Source organism: Muntiacus reevesi, chromosome 8 (genome assembly GCF_963930625.1).
Source record: "Muntiacus reevesi chromosome 8, mMunRee1.1, whole genome shotgun sequence".
In the NCBI taxonomy this organism is placed as follows: domain Eukaryota; kingdom Metazoa; phylum Chordata; class Mammalia; order Artiodactyla; family Cervidae; genus Muntiacus; species Muntiacus reevesi.
The window spans coordinates 22922513-22945093 of NC_089256.1; the positions used below are offsets into that span (position 1 = coordinate 22922513).

A 22581-nucleotide genomic window follows, 5' to 3' on the forward strand; every position below is an offset into this window, starting at 1 on the left:
GTAGTTCATCTTGTCCAGGAGGCTTTGGTTCTTGGAAAACTCTGAGCTGAGTTGAATGGAAAAGGTGTGTCATGAGATCAGGTAATTTTTGTCTTCCTAATTATACCTACAGGGCTGTAGGGTGTGTTTAGTATGCTGATGAGGTGAAAGATAATCTTTGGAAGCTAAATTAAAAGTCCTATCTCAGTATTGATCATCATATTTAACAGTCAGTGTTGCATCTCTTGGTTTCCAGATACGGATGTAGCACATGCCTTGTGAAGACTTGTCATCTGATGATGCTCTTTGCTTGAGCGTCTTTCCTTTATTAATGATGCCTTTATGCCACTTGCTGTGAAGTGTTAACCGTGGGTTTTCTGTTTTCTGATAACCTCTCCGCTGTGTGTTTCTGACTTGCAGCAGATTCAGAGTGCCATCACAGGCACTCTCAGCCCCCAAGGCATCGTGGTGCCAGCATCCGCTTTGCAGCAGGGGAATGTCACCATGGCAACAGTGGCAGGTACGATGATAGGGAAAGAGACACTTTCCTTGAGCTTTTGCAGAAAAAAGTCCTTCATGTTAGAATGAAGCAGCACATAACCAACGTTTCTAATTAATGCCAGTTCCCAGTACAGGATCACCAGCATCTAGATCTCTTTGAATGTCTGGTTCTTGTTAATTCTCAGTAACAAATATATTATGCAAATTGTGTTTCCCTGTCAAAGAATATGGGAAGGAATGGTTTTATATAGAAGTTGATAATACATAGCAAAAACCACCTGTAATTTTTAAATAGCACAATTTTTAATTGTCCTCCTAGCAGCACCTGGAAAATCTTAAGTTGTTGTTGAGTTTTTCCAAATTTGCTGGCATATTGAGTGCAACACTTTCACAGCATCATCTTTTGGGATTTGAAATATCTCAGCTGGAATTACATAAGTCGTATTATTAATTGATGACAAGGAATGAGAATGCAGTCTTAATGCTGGGGTTACCTGTTCTTGATGCACCAAGGAACTGTAGACTCTGTCCTCCTTCCTGTGATGGTTTTTAGTAGATTGCACATCAGAACCATCATGAAAAGGGCAAGGGCACTGAAGGAGGGGGTGAAATTGATGCTGAAACTCCCACATGATCATACAAAAGGAAACCTCCCCAGGAAGGTGAAAGCACATTGGATGAAAGAAATAGCTAGAGTAAAAAGAACTGTTATCTCATACCTTTGCCTGAGTCCTTTAAGATGTGCCAGGAAATAGAAGCGAGCCAAGGAAGGGGCTCACGGACTCCCCACCTACCCCAGCCACCCCCCCCACACTGTCTCATGAGAAGCCCTGGAAGTGATAGGTCAGCTAGCAAAGTGCTGGTGACCAACTGAAATGATTTTCAAAGCCCATAAGCTATGACTTTATTCTTCCATAGGTACACTGAGGCATGGTGTTCACTGTTGAGGCTTGGGGTGATTTAACTTTTCTTATCCTTTCCAGGGGGTACAGTCTATCAGCCTGTCACAGTTGTCACTCCCCAAGGCCAAGTGGTGACACAGGCATTGTCGCCTGGCACCATTCGGATCCAGAACTCCCAGGTGCGTGGAAGTGGGCTGGGCGGGGTGGAGTGGGGTGGGCATGTGTTCACAGTGCAGGGGGAGGATGGGGCGTGTGTTCATAGTGTGGGGTACAAATGGAGCTGGTCTCAAGCTTTCCCCTCTGCGTGAAGGTCATTGTCCCAGACCTGCTTCCTCAGGTACTCCCCAGTTAGTCTGAATGTCCGTGTTGCCTGTCTTTCACTTTTGTCTGCCTTATTGTTGCAAAGTTCAGAGAAGCTAAAGAAGGAGGAAATGGTCGCTCAGGACCCCTCCCCACCACATGGGGCTGTGCAGCTCTCCCCACTGCTGGAGATTGGAGGCTGCGTATACGCATCCTTCCCAGAGCCCTGGAGGCCCACGGCAGACGGCAGGCCTCTAGCTGAGGGTGTGGGGCTGGGCTTGCAGTAGCGACAAAGCTGTAAATGCTGTGGTGGGCCCTGCCTTGAGTCCTCCTGCCCTCTCTGTGTTTGTGATGAAGTAAGGCCAGTCTCCTTTCTTTTTTTTTTTTTTTTCTTTTTTTAATTTTTTTTTATTTTTCAGTGGGTTTTGTCATACATTGATGTGAATCAGCCATAGAGTTACACGAATTCCCCATCCCGGTCTCCCATCCCACCTCCCTCTCCACCCGATTCCTCTGGATCTTCCCAGCCCAACAGGCCCGAGCACTTGACTCGTGCCTCCCACCTGGGCTGGTGGTCTCTTTCACCACAGATAATATACATGCTGTTCTTTCGAAACATCCCACCCTCCCCTTCTCCCACAGAGTTCAAAAGTCTGTTCTGTACTTCTGCGTCTCTTCTTCTGCCCTGCATATAGGGCCATTGTTACCATCTTTCTAAATTCCGTATATATGTGTTAGTATACTGTAATGTTCTTTATCTTTCTGGCTCACCTCACTCTGTATAATGGGCTCCAGTTTCATCCATCTCATTAGAACTGATTCAAATGAATTCTTTTTAACGGCTGAGTAATATTCCATGGTGTATATGTACCACAGCTTCCTTATCCATTCGTCTGCTGATGGGCATCTAGGTTGCTTCCATGTCCTGGCTATTATAAACAGTGCTGCGATGAACATTGGGGTGCACGTGTCTCTTTCAGATCTGGATTCCTCAGTGTGTATGCCCAGAAGTGGTATTGCTGGGTCATATGGTAGTTCTATTTCCAGTTTTTTAAGAAATCTCCACACTGTTTTCCATAGTGGCTGTACTAGTTTGCATTCCCACCAACAGTGTAAGAGGGTTCCCTTTTCTCCACACCCTCTCCAGCATTTATTGCTTGTAGACTTTTGGATAGCAGCCATCCTGACTGGCGTGTAATGGTACCTCATTGTGGTTTTGATTTGCATTTCTCTGATAATGAGTGATGTGGAGCATCTTTTCATGTGTTTGTTAGCCATCTGAATGTCTTCTTTGGAGAAATGTCTGTTTAGTTCTTTGGCCCATTTTCTGATTGGGTCATTTATTTTTCTGGAATTGAGCTTCAGGAGTTGCTTGTATATTTTTGAGATTAATCCTTTGTCTGTTTCCTCATTTGCTATTATTTTCTCCCAATCTGACGGCTGTCTTTTCACCTTACTTATAGTTTCCTTTGTTGTGCAAAAACTTTTAAGTTTCATTAGGTCCCATTTGTTTATTTTTGCTTTTATTTCCAATATTCTGGGAGGTGGGTCATAGAAGATCTTGCTGTGATTTATGTCAGAGAGTGTTTTGCCTATGTTCTCCTCTAGGAGTTTTATAGTTTCTGGTCTTACATTTAGATCTTTAATCCATTTTGAGTTTATTTTTGTGTATGGTGTTAGAAAGTGTTCTAGTTTCATTCTTTTACAAGTGGCTGACCAGTTTTCCCAGCACCACTTGTTAAAGAGATTGTCTTTTTTCCATTGTATATCCTTGCCTCCTTTGTCAAAGATAAGGTGTCCATAGGTTCGGTCTCCTTTCTATTCTAGACACACATGCAGTTGTTTGTTTGTTTTTTTCCACTTCGCTGAGTTTACATCAGAAGCAGTGTTTCTGTTATCAGTACTTATTTCAGACCGTTGTTTACATTAGTTCTCTTTGGCCTGCAAGGATGTCTTCTACATCCTTGTTGGCCGCTTTGAGGCCCAGCCCTAGGCATCTCAACATTTTCCTAACTCAGAAGCAGGTCTGAGGAGGCCTGGGCAAGGGGCCTGCTGGGCCCACAGGCCCGCAACACGAGGTGGCTTCCCAGGCCCAGCAGCGGGGAGGGTGGGGCTAGGCCCCCTAGCACCCTTCCTCCACTGCCCCGCCACAAGCCTGCTTTCCCTGAAGTTTTCCATTTACAACAGCTCTGAACATAGAGCTGCCTTGCAGAACATTTCCTAGCATCATAGCAAAGAATTAGAGGAAGAGCACTCGTAAATCACATGCTTATTTGTTTTGTAGAGGTTCATTTATGCTGTCATTTAAGGGAGAATATGACTCAATTTTCCTCTAGTTTACAGAGCAGACGTGCAGAGTGTGGGTTAGGTCAGTGGAGCCCCTTCCTAACATGCAGCATGGCTGACGAGCGAGCCCCCTCTGCCCCGGTCCTGGCCAGCCCCAACCCCCACCAAGTCCCAGCTGTCTGTCACTTCCAGGGCAGCAGGGCTGGGAGCAGTGAAACAAGCCCCGTGGGATTTTTCACAAAAGAGTAAATAGATTTGATGGGGGCCCTGGTGGGGTGTTCTGGGAGTAATAAAACCTGTAAATTTGTGTATATGGTCCTACCAGAATTATTTGGGCTGCTCTCTGCCGGGCACTGCCAAGGACCTTGCGTCCTTGAGTCTGGGACAATTCCCTGAACTCTCTGTGACACCTCCACCCCCATGCACATCCTGTCCTCCCGGAGCCCTTACTAACTGGACACACGACCTGCTAAGCTGAGTCTACTGATTTTTCTGTTTTGTTATCTTTGTGTTCCCACTGTCCACTTTTTATCTACATTCTGAGAAATTTCCTTTTATCTTCCGACCCATCTATTAAGTTTAAAATACTAAGTGTAGTTTTAGTTTCTAAGACTCTTAGCCCTCTGTGATTTTTTTTTTTTTTTGAAATCACGTCCATGAAGGTCCCCTGTCCATTTCCTCTGCATCACACCTGGTTCATTGCATTGGTGTTTGCGGTTTGTGATAGAGGCTTTCAGGTGTCTGGGGAGAGTTGACTGTTCTTCTCAGTATAAACGTGAATGCTGTCTGCTGCTTGTCAGGCTGTGGGCGTGGCAGCTGGCTCTTCTGTGGCCTGATCTCCAAATTCTGCCCTCCTCCTTCTATAGTTTTGCTGGAGCAGACTTAGATTTCTTGCTTGGGGAAGGGGTGGGAGTGGGTGGGGGTCTCGCACTTCTGTGCAAACCTTCCTCAGCCTCTTTCTAGCCTTGGCTCCCCTCCTCCTGCTCTCCAGCTGTGCTCAGGCTACAGCCTCTGTTCTGTTTCTCTGGGGAGATGCCCCAAGTCCCTGCAGGACTGAGGCCGATTGGACATGCGCTGAGAATGATGGGGGTGGTGGGGGCCTCACTCCTTAAGTTTTCACCCAGGTTCCTAGGCTTCTAAATCCCCGTGCCACGTGCAGGCCCAGGCAGTGCTGGAGGGCAGCGGGCTGGGCGTGCTGGTCCCCACGCAGGCCCTCAGCCTAGTTGCCTCCCCAGACCCTCTTGGAGGTGTCCGTGAAGTCGAGACACAGCCAGCTGTCACTTGCCCTGTTCATGAAGCCACACGTGCTTTCACCCTGAACAAGAAAAGCAACACCAAAATGGAGCCCCACGTCAGATGTCATGAAGAAGGCCGTAAATGAGGCAGGCACACCTCAGGCCCCCAGTGGAACTAATTTTAAGAGTTTGTTTTCCATGTGCACACACACGTGAGTGTACAGGCAATGCTTCATACTACTCAGTCCTTCAGTAAAAACACACATGCATCCCAGAAAATAGTCATGCTCATGGTAGTAATCTTGAGTTTTCAGAAATTTTAGATACAGTTGTAATGTCTCCTTAAGTCATAATTTCTGTTTAAATCTTGGCATTCATTTATCCAAAATGATATAAATCCGGAGGAAGTACAGGTAATATAGTGAAAATATATTTTACTCTCCAAAATGAACTTCCAAATCCTGTAAACTGTGTTAGTGACTATGTGATACTGAAACTGACCTGCAGAAGCTACTGGACATTTATGTATGAAGTTTGCCGCATCTGTAAGTTCTAAGTTAAAGCACAGATCCCAGTGGCAAGGCCCTGCTGTGCAAGTGTGGAGGCTGCCACTTGGGCCGTGGTTTTGTCCCTGGTCGGGGTGGTGAACACCATGGCCCCCGTGTCTCTGCAGCAGCTGGGAGTGAGGTGCCGCCCAGTGTGGGCACAGGGCCCCAGGCTCTCTCCCCGTGTTTATGTGGCAGGACCCCCGTCTGAGGGGTGTCACACATGCATCCTTTTGCTTCCAAGATGGAGTGAACAGGCATCTCATACTCTGCTCAGGGTAAGGGAGGCCATGTCTCAAGTGGCTGTGGGGCCGTCGGGGCTAAGGTCACTGGACCCTCCAGCCCCTCTGCCCACACTTCCTGTTCTCCTGGCCTGGCTCCTCTAGTTAGTGGCACTTCTGGCTTCCCTGTCCTTTCTCATTGGCTGCTTTTAGGCTAGGAAATGGGCTGTTGTCACGTCTGTTGCTAGGGGCAGCGAGATGAGGACAGGTGTGCGCAAGAAGGCGCTTATCTGTCTGCAGAGCGGGTGACTCAGTGCCCGTCCCACCTGCCTCACTCGCTATAGCTGAGACACTAATCTAAATGGTTACAATGCGGGGACCAAATCCTCAGAAAGTTAACCCGTACGGAGTCCAACTGTTTGTACCTGTACTATAAATAAGTTGTTTACCCAGAAGAGCCTTGGCTGTTCTCACCACTTGCAGTCATAAGCCAGTTGGATATGCCATCACGTTCTGTGCTGTCTAACGTTATTTTCAATTGTTTAAAAGCTTCAGTTACAGTTAAACCAAGATCTCAGCATCTTGCACCAAGATGACGGCTCATCTAAGAACAAGAGGGGGGTCCTGCCGAAGCACGCCACCAACGTGATGCGGTCCTGGCTCTTTCAGCACATCGGGGTGAGAACAGACGTGACTGCCCCGTTAGCATGGCTTCGAGATGCTTTCTTTCTGCTTGTTGTCTAGGAAGCATTGACTTACATGGGCTGGTAGGCCAGTTTTTAAGAATCGGTGTTTTGTTAACTGTCCTTAGTGCATAGACCATGAGACAGGAGGGCAGGCTACCCAGAATTGGAGGAAAGGCTTCAGGAAACTGAAATCAACCAGGGATACCACTAGTGAGAGGGAATGAGTTCAGCTGATACTAACAGTGCCCGGGCTTCAGAGAAATTGCCTGTGGAACATACCAGGGGGGAGGTGAGGCTGATTAGAGAAGCGGGCAGAGAAATGGTGCTTTCAGGCAAAACCTTGCAAAATGGTTATGTTTTATATATGTTATGGGCTTCCCTGGTGGCTCAGACTGTAAAGAATCTGCCTGCAGTGTGGGAGACCCAGGTTCGATCCCTGGGTTGGGAAGATCCCCTGGAGAAAGAATGGCAACCTATTCCAGTATTCTTGCTTGGAGAATTCCATGGGCAGAGTTACAGTCCATGGGGTCACAAAGAGTCAGACATGACTGAGCAACTAACACTTTCCACACTTTATGTATGTTAGATTTGAAAGGGAGGTGAGGAGTTGAGCTTGTGGGCAGAGTGGTCGGCAGATGGGCTATTGACTGTGAAGTGGAGCTTGGTCTGTTGATTTCATGGGAAGACTTGTTCATGACCCACCCAAGCTCCAGTCCTCACGCCCCTGACTCAGGAGAGGGGGCGACCCCGAGTAGTTTTCAGGGGTGACAGTGGTATAGCTGCTGGGTTGGGAAGGACAGGCTGACCTTCGGGGGTTGGGGGGAGTGGAAGTGGGTGGAGGTAGGAAAGTGCTCACCCACTGAGTTATAGCCTGTCCAGGTGGAGGAGGGGGGCGGGGGCTTGTTGGCAGATTTGGAGGCTGCCTCTGGCATCCAGAGGGGCAGGAGGCCAGGAAGGCCGGCAGGAAGCCCCTCTCCACCAGGCATGTCCATCCACGAGGTTTTCCTTCCACAGTCCTGCCCGGGGCTGCTCCTGAGCTGAGCCGGTGGGCCCAGACCTGCCCCTTGGCATCATGACCATTGTCACCCCCTGCAGCCGCATCCTCTGTGCCTGCCTCCTTACCTCTGCCCAGTGTACCGTGGTGCCCTCAGGTCTCCACAGTCCTTTCCCCCAGAGGTGCCTGCTGCCTGGGCTAAAGCCAAGGTTGTTCCTTGGCATCTTCTTTGTCCTCCCTCGACTGGGAGCCCCAAGGCCAGCACCCGATTGTTGCCTCGTGTCCCCCTGGGGCTTGGCCCTGGTCACTGCTAAGCCTCGTACCTCTGCCTGGAGTCAGGCTCTGCACGCTGGGCCCCGGCGGGAGGGGGCAGCTCACGCACACATGTGGAAGGAGAACACTGTTGTCTGCCGCAGTACAGCCTCATCTGGAGGTTGGTCCTAGAGAGAGTCAGAAGGAAATGGAGATTTCATGGCTAGAGTGTCACAGTGATGTTCATTATAATAATGGGGAATGAGGTGGTGTGTGAATCAGGACCCATGGATTTGATGGAAGGTCGTGCATCTAGTTAACACAATGAACGAGGGCCCAAAGCACTAGAAAGCTTAGGTACCTGGTGAGAAAGCAGATCGCACGTGTTTCTAAATGTACTGTGATTATTACAGCTAGTGAATACATCTATAATATAGTGATTGGACTATTACACACGTAATGGAATTAAGTTTTTTCCTGTTGTTTCCTTTAATGTATTAATCATTTCTAAAATAGACCTTGCTCATAGGCTCATTTTAAAATGCCAGTTTTTTTCCCGTGTAAACATTTTCTATGTCTTCTTGCCCTGTTTCCTGTAAATATTATCCTCCCTTTGTGGTTTTCCTCACACTCTAGGCAGAAGTTGTTACTTTTGTTTTTTTCCTGGTTTGTGTACTTGCTTCCTGTCACCTTTTTATTTTATGAGCTTTTTAGAGGACAAGAACAATATTTCTGTTCCCAGAAGCTCTCATTTGGCTCCGTGTGTGCGCCTCTGTGGAATGAAAGTGAGTTACTGTCAGTGTGAGGCATTGGAGCACTGCTGAGATGAATCTGCTGCTGTTCCGTTGTCCCCAAGACACACGGTGACTTTCCCAGCACAGGATGCTCACTTAAGAACTGAAACACACTCCCACCTCCTCCTTTATTGGTGCTGCCCACTCTCTGGGGTCCTGGTCGGTGCAAAATGAGGGACTTGAGTGCATGTAGGTTTCAGAGTAGATGTCTCTTTGGTCCCCCATGTGGAGGACAGTCACCTCTGGACACGTTATTCCTGTAGATAGAAACTACCTTCCTTTGGTGCTTCTGTGAATTTTGACAGAAGCATATCACACTTGTCAGATGTCGCGGTTTCTGCGAGTTGAAGGTTTGTGGCAGCTCAGCGTGACTCAGATCTGCCGGCGCTGTTCCTGCGGCATGTGCTCCCTCTGTGTCTCTGGGTCATGTTTCGGTCATTCTCACAATATTTATTTCAGACTCTTTCATCATTGCTATGTTTGTTACGATGATCTGTGATCAGTCATTTTTGATGTGACTATTGTGAAAAGATCATGACTTGCTGACGACTCAGATGATAATTATTTTTAGCAATAAAGTTTCTTTTAATTAAGGTGTGTACTTTTTTTTGGACAAAAATGCTTATTATACACTTATTGGACTACAGTATAGTGTAAACACAACTTATATACCTTTTTGGAAGCAGAACAATTTGTGACCCAATTTATTGCAATATTCAATTTAATGAGGTCGTGTGGAACTGAACCTGCAGTATTTCCTAGATATGTCTGCATTTACGTCTGGTTTAATTCTGTTTTTTCTAAGTGACATATCTCAGTCATCCATGAAAGAAAGAAGAAATAGCAGACACCCCTTCCCCAGCCCCCAGCTGAGTTCTCTGCCAACAGTACTCGTTAGCCTAGCAGACGCTGTAAGGTGACCACAGTGCATCCCCGTTCGGTTCATGCTCACAGTTCCCATGACAGAACGTGTCACCTGGACGTGATGGCCTGGGGCAGCCTGTCCAGGCCGCTTCCTGCTGCCTCCTGTCCCACCAGCCCAGGATGGGGAGGGTGTGCCCGGCCCTGCTCGGGCTCCTCGTCTGTGAGTGTGCAGAATCAGTGGATTCCTGTGTAGGATGTGCACGGGTGATCACATTATCTGTCGTGCTGTGGGGCGAAACACAGCCATTTATCTGCTTTAAACGGATACAGTTTATGGTTCTGAAATGACACCTGTGAAGCTGATGGAAAAACCATAAGTTGTATCGGGTGCTTAGAGAGCACCTCTGGGCAGAGCCCCCAGAGTCCCTCCACTTCCAATGCTCTTACCTTCATCTCTTCGCTTCCCCGTGGCCTTTGAGCCAGACTCCCGTCTGGACGACACCTCTGCCTGGGTTTCCACCGCTGCTGCAACACCTGTGTTCTTGGGCAGCTGGGAGAAAGGCTTCATTCTGTTTTAGGCATTTCTGGGAAAAAATATAAGACTAAAGTTAAGTTTTAGCTAAAAGCACTGTTCACAGTGCTTTTACCAGTTTTTACTAACAATTATTTGTGTGCTTCTGTTTTACCAGGATGGTCTTGAGCTCCTTTTTAAAAACTAAAGTTCACAGTGACACTCATTTTTATTTTCAGCATCCATACCCGACGGAAGATGAGAAAAAACAGATTGCTGCTCAGACAAACTTGACACTACTCCAAGTTAACAACTGGTAAGATGCACCCACTTTCTGAAACTGTGCTGTCAACAGCACACCTGGAAATCCTGACACCAGTGAATAGTACAGTTTGGGTGAATTACATGAGCATTCCTCTGTTATCAGAGTCTGGAATTGGCGGCAGGACACTTAAGCATAAATCTCATACACTTTCACCCAAGTTTTGTGACTGATGCCCAAGGACTTTTCCCTATGATCTACTTGTTCAATCAAAAATGCGTTTCTCCAGGGCCTCCCCCCCAACCCCCCTTAAACCATGATGTTTTGTGGACAAGTTTCCCTGGGCCGTGGACAGCTGAGGTGAGTTCACCTGATCACTGGTGGCCCCCACGCCCCTCCCTCCTTTTGAGAACCCTGTATCCTTTCAACAGTGATGTGGGAAGGCAGCCCCCCAGCTGGCCAGCCACAGTGGTCCTGCCCCACAGCAGGCCCAAGGGGCCCTGAGAAGGAAACGTGTACTTTGTAGAGGAAGCACCCTGTTGTGGCTCTGATGTCATGTGTCACTGAACACTTGGACCCTGACCACGTGTTTCCCCTTAAATTAGAGGTAGTGATGTCACCAAGTGGCTCTGGGGTCTAAATTTGCACTTGCATTGCACTTTCTGTCACTGGCCTCATTTTTTACTTATTATTTTATGTGTCATTCAGATGTAGAACATGATTTCAGCTTAATAACATTGGCATGCGTAAAAGAAGACACAGTTTCTACCACTTGTAAGCATTGTTGCATTTTCATTTTAACTGTTAAAATTTAAATTTGAAAGTCAGATAGACTCCAATATAAACAGTAAAAATTTTCCATTTTGTGTAGTTATACATGCCAGAAGTATGCTTTGGCACTGCATTAAGTATTTCTACTCTCTTGCCTTTGAGCTATTGTTTTTGACTTAAGTGGCAATTATAAGCCATGGTGTTTGGATTATTTCCTGTTGGATCTTTTAAACAGAGTGTTAACAAGAGTTGAAAGGTTTTGAGTGTTTTGTTGCTGTGAGTTTTGTCGCATCTTTTTCTGTCATAGTCTCCATTGTCTTCACGGCGTCCCGTTTAGAAGCTGTGTTTTGGTTCAGTGACTGACGGATGGGTGAGGGACAGAGGACAGAGCGATGTCTCTGGATGTGCTGATGGTGGCTTGTCAGCCTCTTCACCTGTGGGCCCCTGCCATTCCTAACTTGCTCCTCTGTGCTATTAACAGAATTGTCTTTTCTAGAAGGTTTGACCTCAGCTTTTCATTTTAAAATTAGTAACAATTTAATACGTGTCTTTTATACATTCTAAAATTTCTGAAGTGTTCTAGTGGTTATTTTTAACCTTTTGTGACTTTCTTTCTTTTTACATTTGCAAAATTGTATTCTGGAGTGAATTTGGACACACCCATCATTAGCTCATGCCTGTACCTCGTAGCAGCTTTGACAGAGAAGGACAGACAGAGATGGCAGCGGGCTTCCCTCCCAGGTCATGCTGGGGTCTGTGGTGCGCTGAGGGGCTGTTGTGACCCTTCAGTCCAGCTCACACTCAGCCGCAGGGACCAGAGACAGTGTCTGAACAAAGCTCTGTGGTGTCAGCCTGTTCATATCTATCATTAGAATATGTCCTCGGGCAATGGGAGATGTTTTTGAATGTTAGTATTTCAGTTAGGCAGCCTCAGAGCTGGACATCTGTCCACACTCAGGGCCTGACCGGGTGGGCTCTCAGAGACGCACCGCCTGCGGGCCGCGGACATCGGAGGCTGCAGGGTGCCTGGTTCTGCTGCTCTAACCTGCCGCTTCCTTAAAGAAGGGCATGTCACATCCCCAGCTTGAACAGTGTCATCTGTGTCATTGTGAATACCCAATTCACAGACGTGGGTAAATCAGAGTGGAGAAAAGACATTGTGGGACAGTCTGTCTTTATTCAAGTGAATTACTCTAAAAACAGCCCTGTTCTCTGGAAGTTTAGATGAGATGCTTGGTGTTACTACTCTTAAGCGCTTCTTACAGCAGGGAATACGTGGTCACATTCATGTGGTTTGTGAAGCACCTGGCCTGTTGTTGAGGCCATGGGGCCCTTGGAAAGGCCATTTTGACATGAGTATTTCCGTCACGCAGGTTCATCAATGCGAGAAGACGAATCTTACAGCCGATGTTGGATTCTAGTTGCTCAGAAACTCCAAAAACAAAGAAAAAAACTGCTCAGAACAGACCCGTCCAGAGGTTTTGGCCCGACTCCATCGCCTCGGGAGCAGCACAGCCAGCCGCCAGTGAGCTGACTGTGTCTGAAGGTGGGCACCGGGCTGGGCGACCCCGTCCTGCGGGTGCGGGTGAGGCGGTGAGCCGAGGTCAGGCAGCAGTCTTGCTGCGTCTGACCATGAGGACAGTGCTGGTCCAGGTGCCTGAGAGAGCGGGGTGCACGGCCAGACCCCTAAGGTCACCCCCGCCTCTTTCTGCCCCTCCTGCGTCAGTGCAGGGGGTGTGTGTATCATGTGCCCACCGCCTGGTATTTCACCCTCTGTGTCCCCTCAGGCTTCATCCAGCTGTGCAGTTTCCTGGCGCAGAGCCTTCACGGCCCAGCGCCTTTAGTCCATGTCCCGCCCGCAGGTACCTGGCAGTCCCCACTCCCCCGCTGTTGGACTGGAGCACAAGGAGCATGTGTCTCAGGCGTTCACTTTCCCTTGCAGAGTGACCTCCGTCCCCCCACCCCTGCCTGTCCTCTGTGGCCTCTCCCCTGTGTCCTGGGTCCCTTGTCCTCAGTGTGATGCTTGCGTTCCACCCCAGGCGTCTGTCCCTTTACCATCCTGACCCTCAGACCCTCTCTAGACAGAGAGCTGAGCTTTGCAGGGTCTGGGACGATCCTAGAGACAGTCCTTAAATCCCTGTGGATGGTCCCAGAAACACAGTCGGGGGTCGCTGAACCCCGATGGCCTGGTGACGCCGCCTTGTGCCACAGGAGCCGTCGTGACCATCACCGCGCCCGTGAGCATGAACGTGGACAGCCTGCAGTCCCTGTCGTCGGATGGGGCCACGCTGGCGGTGCAGCAGGTGATGATGGCCGAGCAGAGCGAGGATGACTCAGTGGACAGCACGGGGGACGGCGGGGCGGCGTTGGCGCCCGGCCACCTGGGCGGGCTTGTCCTGGAGAACAGCGACTCCCTGCAGTAGTCCCGCCGCCCGGCCCCACTTTTTATAGTTTGCACAGCAAACATTTTACACAGTTTTATTTCTAATATGTTTTATATGTAGGCATAGAAGAGTGCACTTTTGTATTTCATAGTAAGCTTCCAGGGCGTCTTTGCCGGTGCAGCGACTTCTTCTTTCAAGGTGTGTGTGTGCGCGTGTGTGCACGTGTGTGTGTGTGTGCGTGTGTGCGTGTGTTTTTAAGGAGATTCTTTAAAGGTTTAACGCTAAAAATGTGATGAATGACAAACACCTCCCCTCTGCCCCATGAGCCCCTAATTAGATTAAGGACTAGTGCTACCATTTTCTGAACAATTATGCAGTTTTAATTTCGTTCTGTGGTTAAGGCAGGTCTCAGGGGGCTGGTTTACTTGTCAGCCCCGGGATTAGGAAGAAGCCTCTGCACCTGGAGACCGCCCGTGCGAGGCGGACGACAGCACAATAAACCGTGTGTGACCTGTGGTGAATGTTTGGCGACTCAAATGTGGTTCCGTTCTCATGTTCCATGAGCCTGTGTCATTTGCTATATATGAAAAGAAACTCCTATTTTTACCTTGCTGGAATTATTGGATAAAAAGCTATTTTTATAAATTCCTTATGAATTGGATTATGACTATGTCAAGGGTAAATTCTAGAGGAGAAACAGTACACGCTTATTGACTGTCTCAATTTGGAATGTTCTGAATTGGCCAAATTTGATGAACCTGCTCCCAGTTAGCTAGCATTCTGGTTCTCTGCTCTCCCAGGGTAGTAGTTCACATTTTCTACTATAAAAGAAACATCTATTTAATGAAATTTTGATATCTTCAAATTTTAGTCAATATATTGCTCAGATTGCAATTTACACTTGATCTAAATGTACATCTCAAGGTATTTACTCAGTAGGGCTTAGATAAGTTAAGAAGTGGTAGCCAGTGGTCAGTTTAAAGCTTTTGCTGACTATTTCCGTCTAATTTAAGTTTAACCACGGTTAAGTGGTGATGTGCCATGTTGGCTGGGCGTTGTCTTAGGAGCTTTTGGTCAGTGTATGTTATGCATAGAACGTGTGTCATATACTACTATCAAGCGTCCATCCTGTTGGCTCAGAGCAGCCAAAGAGCAGGCCCTCAGCTTTGTTACACTATTTGCATGTCCACTGCAGGACGGACAGGAACCAGCAGGGCCTGGAGGTGGGGTGGCGGCTCATTATCACTCGGTTGGTGGTTCTTCCCCTGACTTGATCACATCACGTCTGGATGTCTGGATAACGGTGGGACTTTGGCTCCTGGTGACCAGACGGACCACAGAGCAGACTGGGTTTGTTTCCCTGGGTTTGGATTTGCATCCGCCTGTTTCCTTTCAAGTGAGGCTTTTTCTCAGCGAGGAAACAGGACCTGGTTTCACAGAAGATGTCTCTGCATCACCGTCAGTGGGACACCTGAAGCCCTGAAGGACAGTCTAATGGTTGTCAGTTCCTGAAAAGCAGTGACAGTGATTGGTTGTGGACCAAGGCTACCCAGGGGTGTTTTGAGCAAGTGCAGATTTTTTTTCTGGAACTGACTTTTTCTTCCCAAATTATTAATAATTAAAGTTAGTCATAGGAGAATACTTCCTGGATAACTTAGAAGGAAGCAAGAAATACAGAGGAATTTCTTTTAAAATATTTTAGGAGATTTAAAAGAAAAACTTGACTCTCTTTTGGGGGAGAAAATAACATTTTAAAGCAGCTATTGTGTTCCTTTTAAACAATTTTATATATTTTAAGTCACATCTTTTAAACTATACCAGTTTGGAAGATTGTTTTAAGTCCAACAAAGTTAGGATTTAAGACGAGACCCTGTGGAAGCTGGCCAGCCACCTCCTCCCTCCCTCGCCTCCCTCCGTCCCTCTGACCTCCGGTTCAGGTTGGTGACCACGACCTGTGGTCACTCCAGGTCAGTTTCCCCAAGCAGAAATCCTGTTCCCTGGAGCCAGGGACATGGGGCCACATCAGGGCCATGTTGGGGTCCGGCAGTCGGTGCCTGGGGTCGCAGTCCCTGCTCCCTGCAGCTGAAATCTGCATCCTGGTCCCTACATTCAGAGGACTAGGATAAAGATCATTCGAGAATGGGCTCCATGCGTGCACCTGGGCTCCATGCTGCTCTTCTCATGAGTAACTAATGGGATCTTAACCCAATAGGCAGACTATTTTGGTTCATAAGCCACTGTCTGGGGCATTGGTCGTTAGCTGGCACCTAATAAAGACCCATTTCCCAGCCCCTGGGGTTTTTAGAGCATTTGAGAGAGCACAACCCTGCTGAGCTCTCATCTTAAAGGAATTTGCTCTTGTTAAATTCCTTTCCCTGAAGGATGGTTTTGACTGTGTCTTGCAGCCCAGGTTGAGAGTGTCGTGTTACCTGCTGCTCAGCTCTTGAGCGGGTAGCAGATGGCTGGGCTACGTCTAGCCACGCTCCAGCTGCCGCAGTAACGCAGCTTTCATGTTCTGATTCCAGAAATAAAACAGTGTAAGTGTTTGTCCAGCGTGCAACGTAAGGTGGGCCACGGCCCCAGCTCGCTCAAAGACCACAGGGCCCTGATGCTGGAGCCACTGTGGCCCGGGTCCCAGGGTCTTCTCCACATGACCTGCCCACGACCTGACCTGACTCTTACCAGGGCGAGAAAGTGGGGGAGCACCTTTTATTTCAGACAAGCTCAGACATCCCAGGAAGGTGAGAACAGCCCGCCTCTGGCAGTTAGGGACAGGAAAAAACCCCTGCCACCCTCCCCTAATTTAGTTCTGTCTGGTCTGTGAACTGACAATCTTTAAATGTGAATGCTGTAACAATGTTTTCTTGGATTGTTGTCTTTGAAAGGGATTTTTGTGAAGCAACTGATTTATCAAAGCAAAAAAATTAAAAACAGAAACATGCTTCATGGACGTTTTATTTTCTAAAACTCATGTCACCACAGATGCTTTTCCATTTTAAGGACAACATTCAGATGTTGACGTGTTTGCTGGTGACACTTGGGGTTTGTCGTGACCCCCACAGATTCTAAAAAATTAGGATTGCACCACCCTGGAGCACTCAGGCCCATTTGCATCTTCAAGTGTTTTCTGAGTTTCTTGAGGTAGTCACTGGTCTTCCAGGAAAAAAAAATGGAAAGCTTCAGTTTGTTTTTTATTGCTTTTGTTGTTTTTATCAGAATCAGTAGTATTCTGATAATAATGAGAAGAAAACAATTCATCAGTAACGTATTACCTTTTGTAGTTCCTAATGTGAAATTTCCTGCCAAAAAATTTCTGGTTGCGCTGAAGAGTCCATTAAACCACTGTCAGAGAGTTTTAACTGCCAAACTGTTTATACATAGAGGTTAAGGTTTATATGTAGAGGCTCAGGTTTAGCATAGAGGCTTAAGTCTGCAGACTAAAGTATTTTTTTTAAGTGCGTGTAAAATTGTGGACCTGACTGGAGTGAGGAATGACAGCGGTGAAGTGTGTTGTTTTAAGACACGGTTCTTATCAATTTGACAGAAGACAGTCACCCTGTTCTGTCTCCAACTCCTTTAGGTCAGAGGGGAGAGGGTGGGTGTGAAATTTCACCTGGCGAGACCTTGGTGCAGCCTACAGCCCCTCTAGGCTTTAAGTGCTTCATTCATAAAGAGAAGAAGTTGGTTTATAAGATTGTAATACTTGACTAATAATATTCTCTCAAAAGAGAAACGAGTAAATAACAATCGGGATTGCCCCAGTGGTTAAGGATCCGCCTGCCAATGCAGGGGACCTGGGATGGATCCCTGGTTCAGGAAGATTGCGCATGGTGAGGAGCAGCTAAGCCCGTGTGCCCAGGGCCCATGCTGCAACAGGACGCGCTGTGATGAGAAACCTGCGCACCGCAGCTGTCAATAGAGAAAGCCCACACAGCAACAAAGACCCAGCACGGCCAAAAATAAACAACGTTTTTAAAAAGCAATGACCTGGCAAACCCTGAAAATAACTCTATTTGGGCCAAATGTTCAGTGTTTTGCATTCTGTTGTATTATGCACATGTCCTAAATAATGTATATTGCGTTTAGCCCACGTGCTATGCTCTATACCCTCTAAGAAGAAACTCTTAGCACAAATTATTTTTGCCGTTTTACAGACAGACCCTCTTATTTTCACTAAGACCTAAGATCTCCGTACCATTTTTTCCCCCTTTATTTTTATTAGTTGGAGGCTAATTTACAATATTGTAGTGGTTTTGGCCATACATTGACATGAATCAGCCATGGATTTACATGTATTCCCCATCCCGATCCCCCCTCCCACCTCCCTCCCCACCCCATCCCTCTGGGTCTTCCCAGTGCACCAGGCCCGGGCACTTGTCTCATGCATCCAACCTAGACTGGCGATCTGTTTCACACTTGATAATGTACATGTTTCGATGCTGTTCTCTCAGATCATCCCACCCTCACCTTCTCCCATAGAGTCCAAAAGTCTGTTCTATACATCTGTGTTTCTTTTTCTGTCTTGCATATAGGGTTATCGTTACCATCTTTCTAAATTCCGTATATATGCATTAGTGTACTGTATTGGTGTTTATCTTTCTGGCTTACTTCGGTACCATTTTTAAACTAAAATTCATCAAACAGTAGAGCTATCGCTTAATGACAATGAATGCCGGCCTAGGGGGCAGGCATCTCAGCCTATGGCCAGCTTCCAGTGACCACTCTGCTCATCACACTGACTCCCAGGCCCAGGTCCAGCCTCTGCAAAGCAGGGTCCCGGTCTGTCTCATCTCTAATTGGTCTAAAAATTCTAGTTAGTGTTTCTTAACTAAATGATTTGGTGAGTAATTTACATACAAATGGTACTGAGGCATTGTCTCATACAAGTGCTCCCACTTTTTATATCACTGTTGAAACAACCCAAAACTGGGGCCTGGGGGGAATCCCTGGGGGTCCGGTGGTTAGGATTCAGTGCCTTCACTGCCCAGGGTCCAGACTCCATCCCTGGTCAGGGAACTAAAATCGCACAAGCCACACCAGGTGAAGCCAAAAAATTAAATAAATGGAGGAGAAAAGATACATTTTTTTAAAAATGCAATCTGTAAAAGTCAGTGATGGGTTTAATAAACAGGGATAAAGCAGGAATTTTTTTATTACAGTAACTCTGAAAAGGAACATTTTAATGAAATTAGTGGCTTTAGTTGCTTATACATCTTTAGAAAATGGTTGGTAGAAAAAAATCGGGTATATTTTAAAAATATTTTGCTTCGTGTTAACTCAGTTTTCTTCCAGTATTAACACCACGATCAGTCCATGTCAGAAATAAGAGGTGAAGCCCTCAGTAGTGTATGCTCTCTGAGTGTAGACCTGAGTTTTCCAGCCAGAGAGTTCTGTTGGCAGGAGGACAGCCATAGAGCTGGAGGAAATGTTGCAGGAAGTGAAGCCAGAGGGGAGAGTTTAGAAGAGGAGCTGAGTGTGGAGGACACTGGATGGGAACCAGGGCGGCTTTGATCAGAGCAGCCTCGTGGTAGTGTAGTGAGGCCAGGGCCAAGCCAGATGCAGGGGTCCTGGGGGTGGGAGTGTGAAGCCAGCAGAAGGTAACGTGGGAGCTGATCATAGTTACTCAGGGTGAAGAAGACCTACGAGACACGTGTGAGTCTTCCGTGGAGGCCCTGGGAGATGCAGCCACATCAGGAGAAGGAGAGCCTGGACTGTGAACAGGCTACAATCTGGGAGGAAGCCTTCTCTTCTCTTTTTTAATGCTAAAGCTGGCAAGGAATTCACATTTAGGGTTAAGGGAGAATTGTTGGAAATCAGGAGAAAATGGCAGAGGATCATAATAGTTCCCTGAAAAGAAAAGCCACGCGGCCAACAAGTACATGAAGATGTTCTGGGCCTTGGCCTCATCAGAGGCACACACATGGAGACCCTTTATCTGGCCCTACTGTTAGCGGGGGGCCCTACTATTGGCCGCTGCTGGTGGGAGCATTGCTGGGGCAGTTGTCACGGAACCAAGCAGTCCCCAAGGAGATGAAGCTGGGCTCTGTGGTCCTACAGGCTCCACCAGAAGGCTCCTACAGGGTCACGTGGGACCTACAGTGATGCACGCGGGTGCTATCCGTGGTGGCAAGAGTCAAGAAGTGCCCGGGGGTCCCTGCCGAGTGGAGCGGCTGTGCAGTTGATGGACATGGGAATGGACAATGGGTGGCAGGCGGATACTCTCAAGTCTGGTTCTGAGGATGGGTGGTTTTCTCTTTGCTGTATCTCATGACTCCTGACCAAATGCCGGATGCTTTCTATAGAACAACAGAGACCAAAGCCAAGAGTCCTGGGCCCTGGAAGTGGATGCACCCTCCAGTTGGCCCGCAGTGTGGGGCTGAGTCCATCTGCTGAGCCGACAAGCTGGTGTGGGGTTTAGTTTCAGCGTGGCTTTCATGGCCTTCAGATTCCTCCTGCCAGAAGGTCTCCCTCCGTGTTCCTGCCCCACCTCCAGTTTTCAGTCGGCCCTGTGCACCCACCCCCACCCTGGGGTGGGGGGTGTCTCTGCTCTCGTTCCCCCACCTCGGGTGGAGGCAGATGTTCTGTTCTTGAGCAAGTTCTGTGTCCTGGGCTTCCGGGGTCAGCCTGGCCAGCGGTCTGGTCTCTCCTGCCTCTGCCGCAGACCCTGCCGTGTATCGGGGTGGGGGCCTGGGGCCCTTGTGCCTGGGCCTGAAATGTTACCCACTCCTGCCCAGAAGCAGCAGTCTTCACCCAGGTTGCCTGGGGTGGGGGGCCAGTTTCCTCCCCCATTAGATTAAGGTTTTTGCTTCAAAGGAAGGAAGGGTTTGAGTGGTGGTTGGGGTTTCATGCCGGCTCACCCTGGGGGTTGGGGGGCCTCTCCAGTCCCGTCCTGCCCCGCCCTGCACACCTGTGAGATGATGCTCACCCCCGAGTCGGGGGGGGGGGTGGTCCTCAAAGGCCAGGCTGCCCAAGTCTGTGCCTCACCCCCACCTGACTTGGAGGGGCTTGTCCCTCTTCAGAATTCAGTCACCTGGTCGCCTCACAGCCTCAGCTCTATGAGCTCAAGAAGAGTTAAAGATCTTGTAGATCCTCCACTTTTCCTTGTTGATAGGCTGTGAGTAGTGTTTTTGTGGCTTCTACATCCGAAATGGAAGTGAGCCACAAAACATGTACTGAAAACAAGATTTTAAGGGTCAGTTTGAGTGGAGAAAAAGGAAGTAGAACCAGATCCATTTCACCATCCCATTTAGGTAAATGAGGAATGTAGAAAACGCTATTTTTCAAGGATTGTACCTTTCCAAAGGTGCACACCCCAGGAAGGATGCCCAGGTGGGAGGGCATTAGGAGTGAGTGGGTCCTGAGGACCAGCCAAGTCTCAGATGAGGTGGGGCCTTGTCCAAATTGAGGGGGGTTGGCAGCATGCACAGCGAGCTCTTTTCACCAGAGGCCAGGAATTAAATGTGAGAATAGAGAAGGGGAAAAACTATGCTAGAAATGGTTTTCATTCAGCATTGAAGGGGCTGTCTGATGATCTCCCCCTTACTGTCGCGTGACCTAAAGCCCTTAGATCCTGGCTCTTTGCACTGAGATGTTACTCTTTGCAACTGTGGGGTCTCAGCAGGTGAGTTTCCCAGTGGACACAATGGTATTTCCAGGTCCTGATGCTCTTGCAGAACTTTGTCCTCCAAGCAGGTCGCCCTTTCTGGGAACCCGGTGAGGTCTGGTGCCGTCTTGACATCAGGATAGGAGGCAACGGTTGTGTCACTAGAGTCCGAGGTCAGAACAAACATGGCTTTCGTCCTCCTGGAAATCTACCTGTCAGGACATACGCCCTTGGGTCCCAGCCACCATGTTGTAAGGAAGCCCAGGCCACACGCAGTGGTTCCAGGCACCGCATCTGCCTCCCAACACACATGGGCAGGGGGCACTGCAGACGCTGGGAGCTGCGCCCTGAGTCGGGCTGGCTGCTGGACATGGGAAGTGTGAGCAGATGGACATCCCCATTGCCTGACGCCGCTGGGGGGTACCCACCCGAGTGGCCTCTGCCCTGTGCTCCACCGTGCCATGCCCTCACGGGGCCTCCTATCCACCATTTCAGGCACCATGGACCCAGGAGAAGAGCGAGTCACGTTAATCTTGATGCTGGTTCTGGATCCAGTCACTAGCCTTCCCCCATGTTGGTGCTGGGCCCCAGAAAGGCACCAAAAGGGCTGGGATGCCCATGACCTATCTTGCCAGGCACCTCGCTCCTCCAGTAGACACCTGCCTCATCCAGGGTGTGAAGCTTACCTTTGACCCTGCGGTGCCGTCTTGAGCCTGATTAGGCACGAGGGACGTGCCAGAAGGCAGCTCTGCCTCCCGCCCTCTCTCCCTCCCGACTTGGTAACTCACCCCCCGCCTGTCAAGAGCGCACCCGGCCACGCAATGCCTTCACTGAGGCCACAGGAGCCCCAGCGTTGCCTGAGATGCTAGTGATCTGACAGAGGCAGCAGACGGGCAAGGGACTTCCACACCAGCCACCCGGGCAGCACAGTGAGGGAGGCTGGGTGTGCTAGGTAGGGCAGGGCAAGTATGCTCCCCAGGAGACAGTGGGCCGGGTGGGAAATGACCAGGCCGCCTCCATGGAGGGAGCATGCTCTGACTCAGCTCTGAACCTGCTCCCCTGGCCCCTCCCCTGACTTGGAGAGCTTTTCCCACCCCAGGGCCTTTGCACCGGCTGTGCCTTCAGCCCGCTGGGCCCTTACTGGGCAGTCCCACCCATCTGTTGGGATATGCGGCCGTTCTGCCCCCTGGGGCTCTTCAACCCTTTCCTTGATTTTCCTTTCTTTGTGAAATTGTGGTAAAGTACACATATCATAACATTTACCATGAGTGCACAATTTATTTCATTTCCCTCACCCTGACTCTGCCCCTGGCCCCCACTATTCTCACTTCCTGTCTCTGGGAAGCTGACTCCTCCAGGGGCCTCTGTGAGTGGGACCATTCGGTGTTTGTCCTTCGGTGACCAGCTTACTTCGCTCGGCATCACGTCCTGCAGGCTCATCCGCGTGCTGGGATGTTCGTTTTCAAGTCTGAATTCTCCTCCATGTGTGCA

General features: G+C 48.7%; 1 protein-coding gene across 6 annotated transcripts in view; it reads left to right on the forward strand.

Annotated features, from left to right (window-relative positions):
- PKNOX1 (PBX/knotted 1 homeobox 1) overlaps window positions 1-16428 on the forward strand; it is a 47498-nt gene extending 31070 nt beyond the window's left edge. For 4 of the 6 annotated variants that reach the window (XM_065942733.1, XM_065942734.1, XM_065942738.1 and 1 more), the window contains 6 exons: window positions 400-499; window positions 1464-1561; window positions 6519-6647; window positions 10310-10386; window positions 12477-12649; window positions 13315-16428. In XM_065942733.1, coding sequence (XP_065798805.1) covers window positions 400-499; window positions 1464-1561; window positions 6519-6647; window positions 10310-10386; window positions 12477-12649; window positions 13315-13526 — 789 coding nt within the window. In that variant the 3' untranslated portion in view covers window positions 13527-16428. The remainder of the gene's footprint in view (window positions 1-399; window positions 500-1463; window positions 1562-6518; window positions 6648-10309; window positions 10387-12476; window positions 12650-13314) is intronic. The other 2 variants (XM_065942736.1, XM_065942735.1) reach the window with 2 other exon arrangements.
- Window positions 16429-22581: the final 6153 nt, after the last annotated feature.